General features: G+C 36.4%; 5 protein-coding genes and 1 non-coding gene across 12 annotated transcripts; 3 read left to right on the forward strand and 3 right to left on the reverse strand.

Annotated features, from left to right (window-relative positions):
- Positions 1 to 30: 30 nt before the first annotated feature.
- LOC140973589 (F-box protein At5g39250) lies at positions 31 to 2,065 on the reverse strand. Its single transcript, XM_073436523.1, has 2 exons — positions 1,943 to 2,065; positions 31 to 1,131 (listed from the first exon to the last, which is right to left on the reverse strand). The coding sequence occupies exon 2, from the start codon at positions 1,035 to 1,037 to the stop codon at positions 288 to 290; it is 750 nt and encodes a 249-aa protein (XP_073292624.1). The 5' UTR covers positions 1,038 to 1,131; positions 1,943 to 2,065; the 3' UTR covers positions 31 to 287.
- A 239-nt stretch (positions 2,066 to 2,304) lies between these two features.
- TRNAP-AGG (transfer RNA proline (anticodon AGG)) lies at positions 2,305 to 2,376 on the forward strand. Its single transcript has one exon. It is a non-coding gene; the product is annotated as a tRNA-Pro (tRNA).
- On the forward strand, positions 2,336 to 10,491 carry LOC140973598 (protein RIK-like). Of its 5 annotated transcripts, none has more exons than XM_073436541.1 (12): positions 2,336 to 2,609; positions 3,145 to 3,361; positions 3,627 to 3,725; positions 3,858 to 3,892; positions 3,975 to 4,050; positions 6,397 to 6,492; positions 6,561 to 6,647; positions 7,187 to 7,280; positions 7,368 to 7,485; positions 8,471 to 8,912; positions 9,843 to 10,050; positions 10,187 to 10,491. In XM_073436541.1, the coding sequence occupies exons 1-12, from the start codon at positions 2,533 to 2,535 to the stop codon at positions 10,303 to 10,305; spliced, it is 1,668 nt and encodes a 555-aa protein (XP_073292642.1). In that variant the 5' UTR covers positions 2,336 to 2,532; the 3' UTR covers positions 10,306 to 10,491. The 5 variants fall into 5 exon arrangements, with proteins under 5 accessions (XP_073292642.1, XP_073292651.1, XP_073292633.1 ...); XM_073436550.1 differs by having other exon boundaries at positions 3,145 to 3,313; positions 8,471 to 8,927; XM_073436532.1 differs by having other exon boundaries at positions 8,471 to 8,927; positions 10,187 to 10,490.
- Positions 10,492 to 10,923: 432 nt separating this feature from the next.
- Positions 10,924 to 13,873, reverse strand: LOC140973622 (uncharacterized). Of its 3 annotated transcripts, XM_073436596.1 has the most exons (7): positions 13,689 to 13,873; positions 13,311 to 13,410; positions 12,806 to 12,952; positions 12,652 to 12,720; positions 12,405 to 12,511; positions 11,349 to 11,745; positions 10,924 to 11,309 (listed from the first exon to the last, which is right to left on the reverse strand). In XM_073436596.1, the coding sequence occupies exons 2-7, from the start codon at positions 13,333 to 13,335 to the stop codon at positions 11,110 to 11,112; spliced, it is 945 nt and encodes a 314-aa protein (XP_073292697.1). In that variant the 5' UTR covers positions 13,336 to 13,410; positions 13,689 to 13,873; the 3' UTR covers positions 10,924 to 11,109. The 3 variants fall into 3 exon arrangements, with proteins under 3 accessions (XP_073292697.1, XP_073292679.1, XP_073292688.1); XM_073436578.1 differs by having other exon boundaries at positions 10,924 to 11,745; positions 13,689 to 13,870; XM_073436587.1 differs by lacking the exon at positions 13,311 to 13,410 and having other exon boundaries at positions 10,924 to 11,745; positions 13,689 to 13,867.
- A 478-nt stretch (positions 13,874 to 14,351) lies between these two features.
- LOC140977145 (protein CHLORORESPIRATORY REDUCTION 7, chloroplastic) lies at positions 14,352 to 15,344 on the reverse strand. Its single transcript, XM_073441781.1, has 2 exons — positions 15,077 to 15,344; positions 14,352 to 14,825 (listed from the first exon to the last, which is right to left on the reverse strand). Exons 1-2 carry the CDS (start codon positions 15,272 to 15,274, stop codon positions 14,553 to 14,555), a joined length of 471 nt encoding a protein of 156 aa, XP_073297882.1. The 5' UTR covers positions 15,275 to 15,344; the 3' UTR covers positions 14,352 to 14,552.
- Positions 15,345 to 16,484: 1,140 nt separating this feature from the next.
- On the forward strand, positions 16,485 to 20,442 carry LOC140973634 (LRR receptor-like serine/threonine-protein kinase RPK2). The gene has a single exon (XM_073436610.1). The coding sequence runs from the start codon at positions 16,785 to 16,787 to the stop codon at positions 20,187 to 20,189; it is 3,405 nt and encodes a 1,134-aa protein (XP_073292711.1). The 5' UTR covers positions 16,485 to 16,784; the 3' UTR covers positions 20,190 to 20,442.
- Positions 20,443 to 20,887: the final 445 nt, after the last annotated feature.

Consider the following 20,887-nt stretch of genomic DNA (forward strand, 5'->3'; position numbering starts at 1 on the left):
GACAATAAAAACCAACAAAAACCAAGCCTATAACATAAACAAAGACAGACTTATTATTGTATTGTAATACTTGAAAGAGTATCAAGGACAACAATTGTGACATAACCCCGTTACAACCTACAACATTACATTTTACAAACTCGCCGGTCGAATGCAGTAATCGGAACAATTATTATTGTTATTAACGAAAAACGTATAAAATGGCACCTAGTGCACATTAGGGAACCCATATGCATCATTGGCCATGTTAGGCAGTGTCTTTTTGTCAATTTTGACATACTGATTCTTCACTTCCAATCAAGCATATCAAGAAGCCGTAATACTTGATCCTCAGAGTCAGCAACATCGCAGAAATCCAATTCAATCCCGAAAACATCAACGATCCCTTCATCACCATGGTCCATGAAAAGCAAGGAGACCCAGGCCCTTATACCAGACACAAAAGGGTGTGCTGGTGAAAAATCAAGATAATCAAAAGCCAAGGCACGATGTGCTGAGCGATCTATATAATCAAAAATCGACTTGTTGATTACACAAGCAACTTTCTTCGGATCCCTCTGACCCACGAGTACAGAAACACTAACAGTCTGATCAAAAGGAATGTTGAATCTTGGCTGCACAGAACATGTCATCTTGTACTCTGGACCCTTCAGGTGAAATCTAAGCATGTCGCAGATTCCAGGGGGTAGAGTCCCCATTCCCTTTTGTAGAACAGGGCCCGGCACCACTTCTGAAAGAATCAACCTATCTTCACTCCATATGTCAATGTAAAATTCCAAGTCATTGAAGGACAGTCTTGGGGGAAGAAGGGCTCTAACCGGTCTCTGCTTGTAGAAGGTTTTAAATAGCTTGTGGTATGTTGAAGTTGGAGGAGAGGATTTTTTGCAGATTGATGGCCATCTTCTCGCACAAAGACATTTCCAAAAATAATCATCCTGAGCAGTCTCCAGCCACTGCTTACAGACTAACATACATGACACAAGGTCTTTGCCTTCTAGAAGTGGGAAAACAACCTTCAAAATCTCCTCAAATGGCATCTCCACGAGTAAAAGGAATACTTTTCATCCAAAAACTTTTAATTCAACACTTTTGCCGTTAAAAGGTTGTAGAACAACGGATTCACAACCATTCCTGGAAAAGTGAAAATATAATAAAGTTAGGCGTCAACTGCCTATATCACATGAAATCATACACTAAAATACCGCTACATCCAGATTCTAGCATGAGAACACAACAAGAAAAAGTGACCTGATGATGGTTTTTTGACGAACAAGGCCAAACAAAAAATATGAGGTGAACAAGGCCAAACAAAGATTACGATTTTTGATATTTTATACTGCATCAGAAACATCATTTAAATCCCATATGCACTCACTTAACATGTCTTAACGCCTGTTTATTTTTTATTTTTCTTTTTGGGAATAATCTCGAAAGAGCAAGAGCCTAAAAAGCATTCTTTTGAAGATAAATTAAGGATGGACGCGTTTAATCAATGTCTTAATGCATGCCCCTAACAGCCTAACTTTCATCAGCATATACAGGTTCCAACATAGTAAAACTAAAATAATAATTACTGCTGCTCGACGCCAAGCTCCATTAAACGACATATCGACCGCCAAAATAATGCCGCTGTTTTAGATTGATATATAACCAACAGCTGTAACTTGGAAATCAATGGATACATCCAAAGTTTCAGAGAATCTAGATCATGCAAAAATAGCACAAGAAAAAGCAATTCAAATATACTCTTCTATAGTAAGCCAATGAATTTAAGAATTTAACTGACACCGCATTAGGAATCAGGCAAAACCCAAGAAAAAGCATGAACGATTATGTTTTTTTGCGTAAAAAAAGAAAAAAAAGCATCAACTTGAAATCGGCAATTGAAATACAATCAAACCCTAACTAATGAATTGATAGCAGTGTTAAAGGATAAAATCACCACTAAAATGACTTCACCGATTCCTGAGAAACAGAAACAGAGATCCACGAAGACGAATTGATTACGCTGGATCGTCAAAAGTAGAATAGTATGAAATCATTGAAATAATGGATTTTATTCGGGTTTGGGCTTTGAGCTGGGCTTTGGCTTCATCTTGTGAGTAACGACATTTGGAGATCGACAACGAGATTGGGCTTGATCTAGTAAATGGGCTCATCTTGTCTTCTGAAAAAGTTTGTGCCCATTTTAATCCAATTACTCTGGGAATGTGGATTCGAAAATTTAAGGAAGTGAGAACTGATGTCATTTTGAATGGTATAATGTAACTTTAAAATAAAAACGTTGGACATTCAAAACCAAATGGGCATTTGGTCTAGTGGTATGATTCTCGCTTAGGGTGCGAGAGGTCCCGAGTTCAATTCTCGGAATGCCCCTGTGTTTTTTACCATTATTTCTTCATTTTTCTTCTTTGACAAGTGATTCTATATTGTGCTTGGTCTTCAATTGATAGTTCCTCTTAATTTAATTTATGAAGTACATTTCTTCCCTTGAAATACAGATTTTGAGCAGATATTTAGTGAAGAAATCATATGCGGAATCTAATGACAGCGGACAATTTTCCTAGGGTTTTATCCTCTGAATCCGATTCTTCTTCAACCAAGCAAAGGTTGGTGTCTTGATTTATGGCATGATTCTTTGATTAAGCCCCTTTTGACGGTCTATTTCGAAAACTTTGATTCTTTGTTCTTTGCTCTATGAGAATCGTGTTCCATTTATATTCTTTGTGCAAAAAGATTTTTGAATTTGATAGAGGTCGTTGACACTGAACCGGAGAAAGGATTGTCAATTTTACTGTCATTTGTGGGTCCGAAGCATTCTGTTGAATGGATCATAAAAATAGGAAAGAGCAGAATGACTACTACTTTGATGTTATTCAGTTGTACAAGTATTCTCGCGAGTGAGTCTTTTGCCATCACATCATCTTTGGGTCAGCATTAGCAGCAAAATATATCGAAGCTTTGAAGATAATTAAATAGTAGTGCTTCATAGAGTGGAGTCCCTTTTTAATTGGATTTTGATTTATTAGAACTTGTATTTTCATCCCTATTTGCCATTTGTTACTCTCTTAACCCGTTAGCCCACCAGCAATAACTGATCAAACAAGGGTTGCTGGGCTTTAACATCATATACTTTAATTGCAGAAAAAGAAGAAAGTGGGATCAGCCAGATGAGAGGTTGATTTCTGATGGAGTATTGACAAATGTTGGAACTTTGGCCAGGATAGTTTTGCCCACTGTCTCTCCCTTATCTGGTGCTGCGATGGCTACCCCATTTTCCCCATCTGTTGCCAACCCATCGCAAGTAGTTCAGGTGCCTTTGCAGCAAGTTGCTGCGACCATTGTCCAAAATCTTGTTCAAGTAAGCCCTTTTTCTAACGCCCTTTATTGTAAAACTTAATTTATGTCCTCATATTTGAAATGCATGCCATACTTTCTTAGTACAAAAGTTTCCGCTGAATATGGCTTCGCTTTTTTTTTATCTTCCTTTTGGCTTGGTTACGGTTCAATTCTAGTATTTTATTGTGATGTTTGAGTTTCTTTGAGCAATGCCCTTGCTAGAATCTTCAAAGGTTCGTTATTTTCAGCCTATTTTATCCTCATGTTTTTTTTGTTTCTACTTATAGTCTAGAATCCAAGATGAATTAATATCAAGAGAAATTATCATAAATGATGCTGATTCTGCCATACGTTATAAGCTTACAAAGCGTCAAACACAAGAAGAGGTAAATCTTAGTCTTTGGTTTGTGTAACCTGAGAGCTTTTATAGATACCCGAATTATGCCATTCCAATTTTAGGTGCCTGTTTATTGGTATTTGCTCTTGCTGGGAAATATTATGTTACTCAATACTTGCAGATTCAGAAGTGCACAAGTGCGGTGGTGATTACCCGGTGAGTAATGCTGGCAATGGACTTACTCGTTGGTTTCATTTCTCACTTTCCGTATGGTTTGTTTTTGGAATGAAATTTACAGGGGCAAATATCGGCCCCCTAATGCACCCCCTGATGGTGAAAGACCTCTATATCTTCATATATCTGCAGCGGCACATGTTAGTATATATTTTTTTATATTGGATGTGAGTGAAAAAATGATTACGATTTTACTAGATGTTGAGTTTGATTCAGGGAAAGATTTCACTCTTTTGAAACACTTTTTATTCAATTTGGTCACAGTTTTTAGCTTGTTGGTAGAGAACTTATGATATTTTTTAATAATTCTTATGATACATAGTGAGTGCAGAGTGGAAGAAAAATTATATTTTCCAATGGCAGCATTATATCGTTCTACATACAACTATATTTACTTGTTGGATCTAGATTTCAGTTTTTTTTAGGTTTCCTTCCTGAACCATGATTATACGTGAAAACTAGAATTATATAGTTTCATTTGAATGGACTTGATTCTTGGATAAGTTCACAAAAAATCAGAAAAAAATTTGAAAATTGGAATGGGAATGATTTGATCAAATTTAGAAGCTTTACTATTATTCACAAGTCAGTAAGGAATTTTAGAAGCTTGTCTCATAAAGGCGTCTTTTTTTTATATCAATGGCGCTTTTCTTACTTCACCGTTTTCTGCTATAATATCATGGTTTGAGTATAAGCTGGTTTACCTGCTTTTTGTTGATCTGGAAAAAAAAAATCGCAGATCTTAATGCAAAAATTTAGTTCCATTATTTTGTTAATGAAATGTAGTCCTGTACTTCTGTTGTACAAACAAAAACCTTAACCTGAAGCAACCTTTGGATTTCTTTGCTTTGACAATTTGATCTGCATGCATTGAATATTCCATTGGTATCACGAGTCTGATATTTTTTGTTGGTTCTTGATAAGATGAATAACAGTCTAGAGGAGGGCTGAGTAAACTAAAAGTATTTTTTAAAGCTGATGTGTCAAATTTTTTGTATTGCTAAAGATAATTTGTATTCTCGGATCTCATTGGCTCCTTGGCAAATCTAGGTTAGTTTATTCCCGATTACCATTGCAAGAGTGCACTTCTTAACTTTGTCGAACGTGGCCTTATCCAATGACTTGAATATAATATCATTGGCCACATTGTCTGTATTGACTTTCTTTTTGTCCTCGTTGGTACACTCTGCATGAGGCTTCTCAATGAAATCTAGGACGCTCCTGATGAATTGACTTCTCACTTTTTTGTGGGCCATCTGCGATCACAAACCACATATCTTCTTGTGTACTCGATTGTTATTGTTTTCTTTCAAAAATATGAAGGATTCTGCTAATTGTCATGCTCTCTATTCTACTTGTATTTAAATCTCTGAATTTCCTAAAAAACAACTCTAATATTAGTGTTTGTCCCGGTTAGGAAGAATAACGGTCTAGGGGGTTGAATAGACCTTGATGGATTTTCGAAAGTAACTTAAAAAACTTGGCCTTATCACAGAGCTGGCTAAGCCTTTGTTATATATGGGTAGAAAGATATTGCTTAAAAAATACATAATAGTGCAAAGGACTTGAACAGAAATTTGGCAGAATGAGCAAATAAGCAATGACAGCATCAAACATTAACGTAAAGTGCAAATATAATAATAATAATAAGAATAAGAAGAAGAAGAAGAAGAAGAAGAAGAAGAAGAAGAAAAGAAGAACAACAATATTAATAAGACATGATTCTATAGGGCTCGGTGGTTGTGTAATTGTTCTACGTGATATCTTCTACCACCGGGGAAGAAATTTTCTAGAAGCTTTGGTTCTTACATATCATTTGCAGTCAGTTCAAATGCTCAATCCTCTATTGAATGAATCGCTCCGAAGAATGCAACTAAAATATAATGGGGGGTGAATTTTATGTGTCCTTAAGGATGATTTATTCTTTAGTCTCGAGTGAGCTAGACTCTCAGGAATACAAATATGTGAAAACTCAACAAGTCTTGAGTTCTTTGAATTGATTGCCTCGTGAATTCCTATTCCTCGATCGTCAATTCTAGTATTCTGCTTTCAGTCCGTAGTAAATAAGAGTGAGCATCCAAGTGTAAAAGTATAATTTTGGCGTATCCGTTTTAGCCAGGAATCTGCTTATCAAATCTTTTGCCTAATTTTAGGAATAAGAACATTGAGCCATAATTAGGTACTGTTGCCTGGATGGAATCATTCAGTCTTTGATATGTGCATATTGAATATTCTTGATAAAAGATGCTGATATATTTCTGTTTTAAGTTGTCTAAAACAGTAAAGATGTTACATATGGCATGGAGCTATTGTCTTGACTGAAAATACTGTCTTGACTCATATTCTCTTACTCGTAATGTATGTTGGTTGATTTTTCTCTCTACCATAATGTCCTTGCCATTGCCGGAACCTGATTACTTAAGGCATATTGCTTAGTTATTTTACAATTAACTTTAATAATGTCCTTGAATTGGTTGTGGTTTCAGTTGGAAACGACTGCAGAACGAATCAAAGCAGTTGATCTTGGAGCTGCTATGGTAGAAGAAATGCTGAAGCAGGGATCAGTGAACAATGAAGTCAAGGTAATGATGACTTTTGAGGGATTTATAAGCTGTTATTTTCTTACAAACCTAATGGTATCTTTTCTCAGGTTGACCGCACATTAACTACCTGTGTCTTTTTGGGCTTTGAGGCAGACCCATCATGGAACATCGCGTCTCGCATCTGTGGCCCAAATGTAAGTTTTTCTTCCCACATTTATCCTCCTTTTCCCTTTTTTATTTGCATATCATTTTATTTCTTTTGTTATTGTTTGCTATACATTTCTTTCTTTCCCTTTTTCCTTTTGTTGATTGGCAGTTGGTGTTGTTTTTTTTTATGTAAATTGGAGAATGTAAATGGAATAATGTGCCGAGGAACTGAAATATTACTTGCAGTCATCTATCGGTCACTTTAAGTTAGTTCAATCAAAGATGTTTAACAAGTTTCTCTCTATGCCCCCCTATGTTTTGACTTTCACACTGTTTATGCATTTAACAAGTTTCTCTCTGTCACCTAGAGTTGTTTTAAATTTTTTAATACATTAATGTAATTTGATACATATTTTTTTTACTGTTATGCAAATCCATTCCAAATATTTTTTTAGATATGCATGTTTAAATTTGTTTTTATCACATCAAAGATGAGAGATACTAATGTTTGAAGCGTTCTCTGACTTCTCCACACAATCTGGAGAGATTCTTTTGTGTTGTTGCTGGTTGGGTTTTGTAAATGCAGGGCCAGTATGTAAACCACATTATGAATGAAACAGGAGCAACAGTCTTACTAAGAGGACATGGTTCTGGAAGTTCTAAAAATGAGCCAACTGAAGGTTGTTATTGTCCTATACTTTGCTGGCTTTTGGTAGTATTGTGCGCCATGAATAATAAGCATTTTTCTGCATTTTCCCTGCTTGCAGTTGCCCAGCAACCATTGCATTTGTTATTGTCGAGCAATGATCCAAAAAGTCTTGAACATGCAAAGCTTTTGGCAGAAAATCTTTTGGACACAATTAGTGGTGAACGTGGTGCCCGTAGGTAATTAGTTATCATTGATACACACAAAAGACAAATTGATGACTATGCTAATTACCAGGGGCATGACTAGGGTTTTATGTTTGGATGAGCTAAATTAGATACAAGTCATAAACTTTTTATGAAAAAAATCATTCTTAAAAATTAATGTATTAAGATACATAATAAGTCTAAGATATTATAATGGGTAATATTTCGACCAAATGCATAAAACAATAAGTCAAAAAATAAGAAGCACACAATATAATTCAATTAGCATTATGTATGAATGTATAAATTAAGCCAACAATCTTGTGTTTATCCCATAATACGACAAATTGATTTACCAGCCCGACATATAAACATATAAATTATTGATCCTAAAGCATAAATATATTAATTATTAAATCCAAAACCCACAAATTATTGAGCCGAAAAGATAAATATATAAATCCTTAAGCCCAAAATTTATATATACGTAGGCCAATAATGTGTAGGCTAGCCTGGGATACACACTGCAGGTCCACCCCTACTAATCACAAAGAGCAGTGTTGTAGATTTCATTGGTTCCACATACTTCTTTTAACTGATTTGGAGTTCCGTGTTATATCTATTACTACTTAGTAGAATTTATTATATTTGGAATGAGTAGAATGTTTACAACATTTTCAGATAAGGCTTCTAGTTCGACCATCCATCACTATTCTGGAATTTTTTATGATTCGAGATCTTCTTTTATTTCTGTAAGGATTTATATGTACTTGTAAAGACTAGTGGAGGAAAGAAAGAAGAAAAAGTATGGTTTTCTCATATAACAACAGTCCTTATCATTTTGTGAATCACTTAACATATTTCTTGCGTAAGAGTGGATAAGTTTCTCTGTAGTTGCTGGAAAAAATTCATCTTATAGCGTGTCTCTTTTGCATGATCTGTTGGACTTTGTTACTGTAAGTTACTCTCTACTTTATAGAGAATAACCTATTGCCTTATTTTGATGCGTGGTCTACAGGGCTTCACATTGTAATTTATATGATGCAGTTCCACCTCCATCTCAATTGGAGGCTGGACTGCAGAGCATCGTGAATTCGCCAAATCCCAATTATGTATCCTCCTCCAGTTCAACTGCTCTTGCTAGTGTCAATAATGTTGCCTCCAAGTGTTACGTATCTCAGTCTATCGGGGAGTCAAATCCTGGCGTTGCTTATCCTCATACTTTATCAATCAGTGGAACGACAAGCTATATTGGTTATGGAGGGATATATCCACAAGCCACACCTTTGCAACAAGTTGCCTTAGCCCTTAGACAGTCAACTTCCCCAGTCACTGCTGCTGTTTCTCCCATGACAACAGCAGTAAGCGTTAAGCCACTGACGGAGGAATCACCTTCTGTGAATAATAAATGGACCAAAAAGCGGAAGTTTCGGGAGTTGCCTGCAACTATAAAAGGACCAGTGAAAGCCATTCAGGTATTAATATTTGTTTCTATTAGGTTGGGAGAATGAAGGGACTATGTAATGTTTTAAATTTTCAATAGGTGTCTATACAACGTCATCCATCATTATCTGTAATTTTCGTGAGTCCATCATGTTTTCAAGTCACTGACCAGAAAAACACTTATGGTGAAGGGGATGTTGAATGAACACTTATGGTTGGTTCTTTCCAAGCCCTGTCTTGGATTAGAAAAACAACTGAGATGGATTCAACACAGGTTTCAGACATGTCAAATGAATAATGATTCCTTTTGTGCATTTTGTTGTGTTAGTTACAAAATTATAAAATGTTCAGACTGCATAGTTTGTACTTGTTAAGACACTTAATGTATAATTTGTCCAAGCTGAATTCTTGAGAATGTGATCAATCTTTTAGATGTATGTTTGTGGTTATTTTTTAAAAGGAGTTACCTCAAACATTTCTACCCTAACGTTTTGTACTTCTTATTCCAGGTATTTTCTCTCATCTTCCACAAAGCTAACAGCTCGATACTGGATCTCTGTGTGGGATATTATTTGTTTCACTGGTTTTTTGACATGAAAATGGCCTGAGATAGCTATTGCTGTTTTTATCTGAAGCTGGTTCCAGATATTGTGCTCTCGGGTTCTTAATTAACTGTTAATGCATGCACCAATTTCAAAGTATTGTTTCCCACTGCTTCTTGCAGATTGAAAATTCATGTCTTTTAAGTCTGTCGAAGCACGTGCCATTCTTGATACCCTACCCCCACATATAAATATGTTCTGCTATAAGCTCCTTTTCTTTTGGGGAAAAAAGTTTGGGAGTTCGAGCTCTTGATCTAGACTATGATTCTCTATGTATTGTTTGTTGCATCAACTATGAGACCATATATTCTGCTAACTTTGAGAGATTTGGTTAATGTTTCCCAGAAGAATTTACAGGGATCAGAATTTCCAATGCCACGTGAACTAACATCACATGTAGGTGCAAGAGACGTTTCAACTGTTATAGCTCCCAAGAAGTCTGTCTTGCAGTCATTTGGTGGAATGCCCCCACCCCCTCCGCGAAAGATCAACTCGTTACCGAAACTGAATGAAAACAGCACCATGCATAAATCAAAACCGGATATTATCCCCGGTAAATTTCACTTCCCAATTCTTATTCCCATTTCTTCAACCTTAGGATGAACACTTGTTTTTACCACTTTCATATATATTGCTGCTGCATCGGTCATTATAAAAAGTTCTTTCTTACTGGAAACTTTTATTCTTAGATACTTTAATTAATATAATGGAATATGGTGACGACGACGACGATGACGACGTTGAGGTGGAGACATTTAAAAAGCAATCAGGGACAGCAGTTTTTCCGAAACCTTTCTGGGCGGTTTGACATAAGAGATTTTGATTCCTCCAAGGGCTTTGCTGAGGCCTGTGTTAATCTTTCGTTTTCGTTCTCAGAAATATGATCTTATGGGGGTGTAGATTAGTTGGAAAATATATTGGTCTTTAACAATCGTAAATGCATTACATTACTAGCTACAAATCCGATTCTCTCTTTAAATGATCTTTTTGGTTTCGTTCCACTTCTCTTGAAGTAATTACTAGCCTGCTATAGGTTGATGATATGCATTCGGCATTTGTATTAATTGTATCAGAAAATAAGCTTATGAAATTAAACACAAGAAACCCGAGATAAATTAAGCAACTATTTAACTTGAGAGAATCAAGCTCCGAGAAAATAAAGCTGGCCTTTTTTTTTAAAACATTATTATTACTTTTAAATCAAATATAGTAAACCAAGCTATCATCTATACCCTTTGTTCCAATTTTCTGTCTCAAGAAGATTAATTCTGTTTTATATATCTGTTACACTTGTCTCATATTTATCATTGAGTTCCGATATTCTCCTCAAGAATATCTCAGGATGATGCATTATAAAATTGATCGAGATTAATGTCACAATAATGCTCCCTCGCGTTAAATTTCATGAAACTGATGCTCTCCGGTATTTTTCATCTGAAGAATCGTCTTTTTGCAATAAGAAAATAGATCCATACAATATTTATAAATTGCGAGAAAAAAAAAAAAACAGAAGCACAGGGAAATGATAAAGGTAAAGTTGATAATCTATGTTCACGCTCGCAGAAGACCAGACTCCAAAAATGTTATTACCTATAACTTCAAGAATACGATATCATCTCCTCGTATTGGCATAATCATTTGGCTCATATTTGTCATCCTTATCGTCTCCATCTGACTCATCCAGTCCAAAATCTTCGTTAATTTCAGTGTCATGTGGCTCCTGACTTTCACCGATCGGGGACGACAGCTTTGTCTCCTCATCCAAAAGGGAAGAAAATCCAATTGGGTTATCAGGAGATCTACTGCCAACGCCTCCGTGGTTACCGACACCCTGTACAGCATCACCACCACTGTCATAGCTAGCACCTCCACCAGAATACTGGTTTCTACCGCCAAAACCACCACCACCAGAACCTCCATACCCACCACCTTGTACAGCATCACCACCACCGGAACGCTGGTTTCCTCCGCCAAATCCACCTCCACCAGAACCCCCATATCCACCACCTTGTACAGAATCGCCACCATTGTAGTTTCCACCGCCTCCACTAGGATATTGGTTTCCACCGCCATATCCACCCCCACCATAACCTCCATACCCACCACCGCCATATCCACCCCCACCATAACCTCCACCATCCTGACCAGCATAATTGTAACCACCACCAGAACCATATCCACCTCCAAAACCCCCACCCCGAGGTTTTTCAATTGCATAGTTCACCCTTATCCTTCGGCCATGAAGATCCTGCGAATGACAAAGCTGAATGTTACTCTAACTCAAGAGACACTTAAACTGAAGAATATCCATACAATACCAAATCATCAAAGTTGTAAACACAATTCACTTTCAAACTAGGAATCTCAAATACAGAAAAAGGCATCCCGGTACGCCTACTTTAAACTTCATTAAAAAAATTCCAACGCCTAATTCATAAGTAAGAAATGTGATCATGAATAAATCACAATTTGGCATTTTGAGGGCAGTAAATGCGAGTAAACTAAAAATATCAAAAAATTCAAAGCTTTTGGATATTTTTTTTGGCTCCTGCCACCGTTGATGCTCCAAAACTGCAGGAATCTCTGCAAGGTTTCCTTGTCACATCCGAAAATGTTTGAAATCACGAATTCAAAGATAAATTACACACAAGGACATATCTTGTCGTGAAGATATACAGGCAAACAAGATTTACGGACGATTCTTTTCCACAATAAATAAATCTAAAGAGGTAATCTGTAGTCATTTAATGGCTGTTATGTTATTTGGAGCTCAAAGTTTCATCACAAGGATATAATTTCTGCAAACAACTATATTATGTGGTCGGAATTGAATCTCTTTTAGAGCAGTATGGTGAATGCGTCAACAGTGAGGTAAAAAGTACGGAGAAATAACACATGTAAAAATACCTGGCCATCGTATGCCTGGATGGCACTGGATGCAGCTTCAGTAGTTGCATAAGTAACAAAGCCAAATCCTTTTGACCTACCAGTGTCACGATCCAAAACAACCGTGGCTGCATTGTTTAAGGTAATCAATAGGAACAACAGCAGAATCACAAGCTTTTCGTGTGTAGTCTATTAAACGATTATACAACTTGAGAAAGGACAAAAAAATTCACTACAAATATAATATATCGTGCAAGAAAGCTGATACCTTCAACCACATCTCCATACTTGGCAAAAGCATCCCTTAAAGCCATCTCGTCGGTATTATAAGAAAGACCTGCAATGAGAAACATATGAATACATAAACAAAGTAATAGAAGAAAGAGACTGGCATATTCCACACCAAAGAAAATAATTTTCACCTCCAACATAGAGCTTTGAGGATGAAGACATGCTTCTTATTGCCTGGAAAAGTGAAGAGTTCGAGGCAGCTAATTCAAAATTACCATGCTTGCTCACGGTTTGTTTTAGCAAGTTGCCAACTCTGTTGAGAAAAGCCATTTTCACACCTGAAAAAGGAGACCCAAAAAAAATCAAGGTCATCAGGAGTAATATATAATAAAACATGAAAAATTTACACGATAGGCTACATAACAAGGAATTGTGAACCAATTAATTCAAGCAAAACAAGATACTTTGTAAGTTTGAGCAGACATTCCGAACTGAGCTTAAAACTGTTCAAACTATTCAAATGCTGGGGGTATAACTAGATGTAAAAAAGTCGAGAGGGAGCAAGTTTAAAACATTAGTTTACAGTAGAAGTAGCCCAAAATTGGTTTGTAATGCCACCTAGTCCGACACAAATGACCTTTTGTAGAGCTGTCTAAGGACCAAAACCAGAGTAATAGGTCCATTTCACCATCCTACCAACGAAATGAAGTAACTTAAACATCCCGTAAGATTTTTAATCAGCTGCATTTCTGCTAGACCTCCTTTTCCCTTCAGCATCCACGAAAGTACAAGCAAACTATAAATTCAAATCTCCAAATAGAGTGAGACAGCAAACAGTATTCTACTAATAATTTCCATAGAAGTTAAAATCAAATAAATGTTTAAATAAAAAACCATAAATTTGGTATCAAATACGGGATCTTAATCAGACATATTTCCCATCGACCATAAATCCTACTAGAAAGCAAAAAGAACTCAAACGATCATACACACAAGCACAACGCCGCGATCTGAAACCTAGGGGAAAAGGGTTTAGGGAATCACCAAGAGGGGCGTATAAAAATCGTATAATACCTCCGAAAAATGAATAAGATTCTAGAACTTTAACGAGATTCAGCACTCCTTTGTAGCACGCCAAACATACATGGCAAGGGTTTTAGACTGCGATGCTCTCTGCCGCTGGCAAGCAATTTTCGGATATTTTTTACCATCACTCCGTATGTCAATGAGATCTAGTCCGTTGAGAACTCAACTGGTTTCAACCGTTGGATCAATTATTCACATAACTTCTTTGATTCTTTAAATATTATACATATACATAAATACGTTTATATCCACACACACACACACACACACACATATATATATATATGTATATATTACATAATTAATTAGTTAATTTGCTCATAAATCATAATGATGTTCAATTTTGATAAAAATGCTCAATGTTTTTAATAATAATGTATATGTAAAACTCTCATCATTATACCATATGTCAACAAATTTTACAATCGGTTGTAAAATAAATAAACTCGATTAGTTTTGTTGTAATTTCAAAATGTTTAAAAATAATTATTCCACTGCGATTTGGTATCGAAAATACATTAGTTGTGTTTGTAAATCGTTTTATTATTTANATTATTGAATTTGATATTCACATTGTTTGAATAGTTAGAAGTTAAAATTTTATTATTTTTCCTTCAATTTAATGCATTTAGCTCTAACTCTCAAGAAATTTGTATCGTCCCAAAAACGATCAACGATAAGATGATCCACTTTATTTTGAAAATAGCAGTAGTATGTGGTTTGGAAATTAAATCTCGTCAATCTTTTCAAATAATTTTTCTATCATCGAACCAAGTCTTTCTTATTTATATTCGAAATTCAACAACGTACAATCTGTTCTCTGTTTCAAATGTTTGTGAACAGACAAAATATCTAGTCCAATCGAACTTGGTACCATTGAATCGAGCCGACGTCTCCATCGATTTCAAGTTCACAAACAGACTTAACAAGGTACCGAACTGCGTCATCGATGTCATCGTATCTTGCAAGATCTGGTGGTAGCTTGTCTCCCGGCCACCTTTCTAACAATCCCTTCAACCTTTGGCACAATTCTTCCTCCGACACAAATTCCTCATTTTTATCCGGTTCCATCAATACGTAAGTATCTGTTTGTGTGTTTGATCTTCTTCTCCTGATGGCAGCAACCTGTTTCGACAATCAAAATTTCATCCACACCCGTATTCGATCGAACTAGCTACTAAAGAATCAAGAACAACTACTTCACTCACCAACGACAAACAAACAACGACGCACATAGCAATGAAGTTCTCATTCTGTTAATGTAACAAATTTTGTGTGGTCCAACAAGGAGGAAATTCTATAAGTTCATTAAAAAAAAATTCTTCCCCGATGAAATTGATGCTGTTTAAAAAAGGACAGTACGATAGGAGACTAACCATGGCAAGATTACGTGAAACAAGGCGGTTTTCTTGAATCCCTTTGCAAGAAAATGGAGAGCTCCAAATGTTGAAAACAGATCCTGCCTTTGTATGATCAGAGAACGCGGATATGTAGCGTGCTTGTGTCCCATGTTGTTTTGTATTGAATGAATGTATAAAACTTTGACTCATGGGGCTTGATTGAAGTTTCTCCATTGCTAGCTAGTTTGAGTTCTTGTGCATTTGGTGAAGATAAGATGATGATGGTATATATATATATGTATATATATTAAGTTCCAACCCTGTCTTTTCTCATTTCTTTCCAACCACGGAAATGTGAAAAAGACTATTGTGCCCCGTATCATCAAGTGAAGATTTAGATAAAAAAAAAAAAAAAAAAAAAAAAAAAAAAAAAAAAAACCACAACTTGAATCATACAATAGCATTGTTACATGGTCGATTACGGTGAAATTTAACTTATTGACCACTGCATTGAAAATAATTATCCTTATATTTTAATAGAAATTGACATCATGAGTTATTTATCCAAAGTTCAAATTTTATCACATTGTGAGAAGAAATACTAACGATGGACATAAAAAAATCCCTTATTAACCAAATGGGACAATAGTTTAGCCTAAAAAATTATTATTAAGCTGAGTTTTGGTAAGTTCTCTTTTAAATAAAATTTTTTTAAAAAAAAAAAACACACAGAAACAATAATTTTTTTAGTTGTTTTTGTTTGGGCTATGGTCCTTCAACCCAATTGACTGCTGGGCAAAACATCGATGGGCTGGTCCCCATACTTCTTGCTGAGAGTGGGCCCATCAGTTAATCATCCCACAAAACTTTTACGATTATAAAAAAACAAAATATTTAAAAAAAGTCCAATTATTTGTTACTTGAAAAATAATATATTAAAATGGGCAGATTGTAGCTGTCATGTTCTTGAAGAATATCCCTTACCGGATATGAATTAGGTGTCATTAGAATTTAGTATCATTTAATTATTTGTATAAGCCGTTGCTATATAATGTATCTATTTTCTTAGCAATTTTTTCGTATTTAAATAGGTGGTCACTTGTCATGGGTTTTTATAAAAAAACTGAAAATATAATATTTTATTTATAAAATAATTCTCCATCCAAAAAAAAAACATTATNAAGTGATATTTATATTTTTGGATATAGAGGTGGGTATGAATAATAGACAACATAAAAAAAATTATATACATATATTTATTACCATGTTTTTATCACAAACGCAATTCCCTCCTGTATTCTATCAAGTTTAAAATTATGAAGCACAAACTATTTCAATAATTTTGAATTAAAATAGAGAAAAAAAGGTTGGCATGAAAATGACTGTTTTGTTATTATCATGCACGTATTAATTTTCTTTTTGGCTTTTATGCGACAAATTCATTTATTTTAAATAATAGCAATCTGATAAAATGAAGTAATCAGAGCAAGTCTGCGTTTGAGTCCAGCTGAAGACTCAAAATTCCATGGATATCGTAAACCCTGAGAAAAATCAAAGGAGAAAACAAATGTGAATATCAACCCATTTCTACGAGCAAGGAAAAACGTTTTTGCGGCCTCCAATCCGTCCTGAATCCGTTGTTTCAGAAGGATAATTTGTTTGTATTTAGCCAAGGCTTAAGGGTGAAAACCCAAAATCAGTGTTTGGGTTGAGGTCCGGGTGTTTTCTCGGGATTTTTCGGGATATGGGTCTTTTAACGTCTGCTGTGAAATGGTGCAATATTCACAAACCGTTGAAGTTCTTCAGTTTCTTCTGTGTTTTGTTTTTGGTTCGAAACAACGGAGTTTCGGGCTCCGATTCGGATAAATCTGCACTCTTGGCCTTCAAGGATTCGGTTTCGGATCCTAACGGGGCTCTGAATGGATGGAGTTTGGAAACTCGAGATCATTGCTCGTGGGCCGGGATTTCTTGTGATTCGAGTTATCGGGTCGTAGCCTTGAATCTCACCGGTGGAGGTAATTCTTTTTCTTGTGCTAGAATTTCTCAATTCCCACTGTACGGTTTTGGAATTAGGAGGCTTTGTTTAGGTCGCGATAGTAAAGTTAAAATCTTGGGTAAACTGCCTGTGGCAGTTGCTAAGCTGAGTGAGCTTAAGATTTTATCACTTCCTTTCAACGAACTCAATGGTGAAATTCCTGTGGAGATTTGGGGTATGGAAAAACTTGAGGTTCTTGACCTCGAAGGTAATTATATTTCAGGATCGTTGCCTGCTTCTTTTAGTGGGTTGACGAAATTGAAAGTGCTTAACTTGGGTTTCAATGAGCTTTTCGGGAAGTTACCCAGTTCCTTATCAAACTGTGCGGCTCTTCAAGAACTGAATTTAGCTGGTAATCAAATTAATGGATCGATTCCAGGATTTTTTGGGGGTTTTAGACTTTTGAGGGGCCTTTATTTGTCGTATAATCTACTTAGTGGATCGATTCCTGCTGAGATTGGGGATGGTTGTGGGAAGCTTGAACATTTAGATCTTTCCAGTAATTATTTATCTGAATCTATTCCGAAAAGTCTTGGGAACTGTGGGGTGTTGAAGACCCTTTTGCTGTACTCTAATGTGTTGGAGGACACTATTCCGAGTGAAATTGGTCAACTGAGTCAACTTGAAGTGCTGGATGTGTCAAGAAACAATTTTGGTGGTGCTATACCGAGTGAGATTGGAAATTGCACAAATTTGGAAGTCCTCGTTTTGTCGAATTCATGGGATCCTCTTCCGGATGTTTCACGGTTAGACAGTAGATCTAAATTTGGAAAATTGGCATTTACAGCTGATGAATTCAATTTTTATGATGGTAGCATTCCTGCCGGAATCACGAGTCTCTCAAGCTTGAGGATGTTGTGGGCTCCTCAAGCGAATTTGGAAGGAGATTTTCCTTCAAGTTGGGGTCAATGCAATAATTTGGAGATGTTGAACTTGGCTCAGAACTTTTTCACTGGGGAAATCTCCGAGAGGTTTAGCAATTGCAAGAAGCTGAATTTTCTTGATTTGAGCTCAAACAGACTTAGTGGGGAGATAAATGACAAAATTCCTGTTCCCTGTATGATTCTGTTTGATATCAGTGGAAATTTTATGTCAGGTTCAATTCCAAAATTTAATTTTGGATCTTGTTCTCCTATTCAATCCAATCACGAGAGTTATGTTGAGCCTTATGATCCTTTCTCTGCCTATGTATCATATTTTGGTTTTAGAACTCAAATTGAAGACCTTTTGCCGTATCCTGGAAATTGTGGTAGTTTTGTAATATCGCATAATTTTGGATCTAACAACTTTACCGGCCCTGTGCTGTCAATGCCTATCGCGTCAGAAAGGTTAGGTAATCACAGTGTTTATGCATTTCTTGCCGGGAGGAACAAGCTTACTGGAACATTTCCTGGAATCCTTTTTGAGAAGTGTGATCTAGTGAAAGGGACAATTATCAATGTCACTGACAATGGGTTATCTGGTCAAATTCCAACCGATATTGCGACTATGTGCAAGTCTTTGATCCTCCTGGATTCTTCTAGTAACAAAATAGCTGGAAGCTTGCCTCCTAGCTTTGGTCGCTTAATTTCACTTTTTGTTCTAAATCTGAGCTGGAACACTCTCCAAGGACCGATTCCTAGTACCCTTGGTGAGATTAAGGATCTCCAGTATCTTTCTTTGTCTGGAAATTACCTGAATGGTTCGATCCCCACAAGCTTGGGGCAGTTATACTCTCTAGAAGTTCTTGATCTATCTTGGAACTCGTTATCTGGTGAAATTCCAAAAGATCTTTCAAATTTGAGGAATTTAACTATCCTTCTTTTGAACAATAATAAGCTAACTGGGCAGCTTCCCCCCAACTTGGCAAATATCTCGTCTCTGTCGATGTTTAACGTGTCCTTTAATAATTTGTCTGGGCCCGTGCCTTTGAACGATAGTTTTATCCAGTGCAATTGCTATCTTGGGAATCCACTTCTCCATTGCCCCATGTCCTCTTTATCTTCATCTTTTGCTGATCAACAGGGAAGAACTGGGAATCTGCAAAATGATGCTTCTTTGAATCCAAACGAAAATGGGGGCGATGATGGGTTGAACTCAATTGAAGTTGCTTCTATAACATCCGCTGCAGCCATTGTCTCAGTTCTTATTGCGCTTATTGTCCTCCTATGCTATACCAGAAAGTGGAAACCAAGGTCCCGAGTTAGTGGAACTTCTAGAAAGGAAGTGATAGTCTTTACTGACATTGGGGTTCCTCTAACATTCGAGAATGTGGTGCTTGCCACTGGGAGTTTTAACGCCAGCAACTGTATCGGCAGTGGAGGTTTTGGAGCAACATACAAAGCAGAGATTGCGCCTGGTGTCTTAGTGGCTATTAAACGGCTTGCATTAGGTCGATTCCAAGGCGTTCAACAATTTGATGCAGAAATAAAAACCCTGGGAAGGCTTCGTCATCAAAACCTTGTGACTTTGATAGGATATCATGCCAGTGAGACTGAAATGTTTCTTGTGTATAACTACTTACCAGGTGGCAATCTTGAAAAATTTATACATGAACGATCAGTTAGAGATGTTGATTGGAGGATACTGCACAAGATCGCCTTGGACATTGCTCGGGCACTTGCCTATTTACATGACCAGTGTGTGCCACGAGTGCTCCATCGAGACGTGAAGCCTAGCAATATATTGTTGGATGAGGAATATAATGCCTATTTATCTGATTTTGGACTAGCACGGCTTCTTGGAACTTCAGAAACTCATGCAACAACTGGTGTGGCCGGGACATTTGGATATGTAGCTCCAGAATATGCAATGACATGCCGTGTCTCTGACAAGGCCGATGTCTATAGCTATGGGGTTGTACTTCTTGAGTTGATCTCCGACAAAAAGGCACTGGATCCCTCGTTTTCATCATATGGAAATGGCTTCAACATCGTTGCTTGGGGAAGCATGCTCTTGAGTCAAGGGCGTGCCAAAGAGTTCTTTGCATCTGGATTGTGGGATGCAGGACCGCACGACGATTTGGTTGAAGTGCTACACTTGGCCGTGGTGTGCACTGCTGACTCCCTCTCTAACAGGCCGACGATGAAGCAAGTGGTGAGACGGCTTAAACAGCTTCATCCTCGATCTTGGTAGTAATGTACGGAGGAATTGGTTTATTTGATGTAGCAATCCATACGTAGAAGCTAATCCGTAAATTTGTGTTTGTCTTGAATGAATTGTTGGTATTTGTAAATTGTAGTGCAGCTTTGGTTCCATTTCAACACGCTGTTTTGTTATAATTTAGGGGTTTAAGTTCTGCAAAATCTTGTATACTTGTTTTTTTTTTTTTTTGGTGGTTGGAATAAAAACTATAGAGAACAGGCTTTTTACCGGTATTCTTATTGCTGATACATACCGGTGTACGAACATATGTATACTTGAATTTATATGTTCCAGAGAATATAAAAAAGGACTAATTTGGAAAACATTTAAGAATTTATGTTTCAACCTTTGTTTTTTACACAAAATACGTATGATCTATCCGAATATTACGTTTATTTTCTTGTCGCCCTCAATTTTACACTAGCTTGATCGATCATACAACGAGGCCAAAATTCATCTTAAACGAACACGATACAATATAAAATATCGAACAGCTTGATATACCATAAAATTTCTATAAATTAATAATATTAGGACGATAGAGATTTTATTATTTTGGAAAAATATTAATTAATCAATAAATTATTATCCAAAGAGTATTTTTTTCAATTCAAAGTGAACGTAAATCACATAAAAAGACATCGTGTTCAATGTACGTATCTTATTAATACCAAAAAAAAAAAAAAATT

The sequence above is a fragment of the Primulina huaijiensis genome, chromosome 1 (genome assembly GCF_012295235.1).
Source record: "Primulina huaijiensis isolate GDHJ02 chromosome 1, ASM1229523v2, whole genome shotgun sequence".
Taxonomy (NCBI): domain Eukaryota; kingdom Viridiplantae; phylum Streptophyta; class Magnoliopsida; order Lamiales; family Gesneriaceae; genus Primulina; species Primulina huaijiensis.

Coding starts and splice junctions, on each gene's coding strand:
- LOC140973589 (XM_073436523.1), bottom strand. CDS start 1,037: ATGCCATTTGAGGAGATTTTGAAGGTTGTTTTCCCACTTCTAGAAGGC.
- LOC140973598 (XM_073436532.1), top strand. CDS start 2,533: ATGCGGAATCTAATGACAGCGGACAATTTTCCTAGGGTTTTATCCTCT. Junction 7,281..7,367: donor TAAAAATGAGCCAACTGAAG/GTTGTTATTGTC, acceptor CCCTGCTTGCAG/TTGCCCAGCAACCATTGCAT. Junction 8,928..9,842: donor GACCAGTGAAAGCCATTCAG/GTATTAATATTT, acceptor AATGTTTCCCAG/AAGAATTTACAGGGATCAGA.
- LOC140973622 (XM_073436578.1), bottom strand. CDS start 13,335: ATGTTTAAGTTACTTCATTTCGTTG. Junction 12,953..13,310: donor TAAGTTACTTCATTTCGTTG/GTAGGATGGTGA, acceptor CTCCTTTTTCAG/GTGTGAAAATGGCTTTTCTC. Junction 12,721..12,805: donor CTCAAAGCTCTATGTTGGAG/GTGAAAATTATT, acceptor TTCTCATTGCAG/GTCTTTCTTATAATACCGAC.
- LOC140977145 (XM_073441781.1), bottom strand. CDS start 15,274: ATGGAGAAACTTCAATCAAGCCCCATGAGTCAAAGTTTTATACATTCA. Junction 14,826..15,076: donor TTTCACGTAATCTTGCCATG/GTTAGTCTCCTA, acceptor TTGTCGAAACAG/GTTGCTGCCATCAGGAGAAG.
- LOC140973634 (XM_073436610.1), top strand. CDS start 16,785: ATGGGTCTTTTAACGTCTGCTGTGAAATGGTGCAATATTCACAAACCG.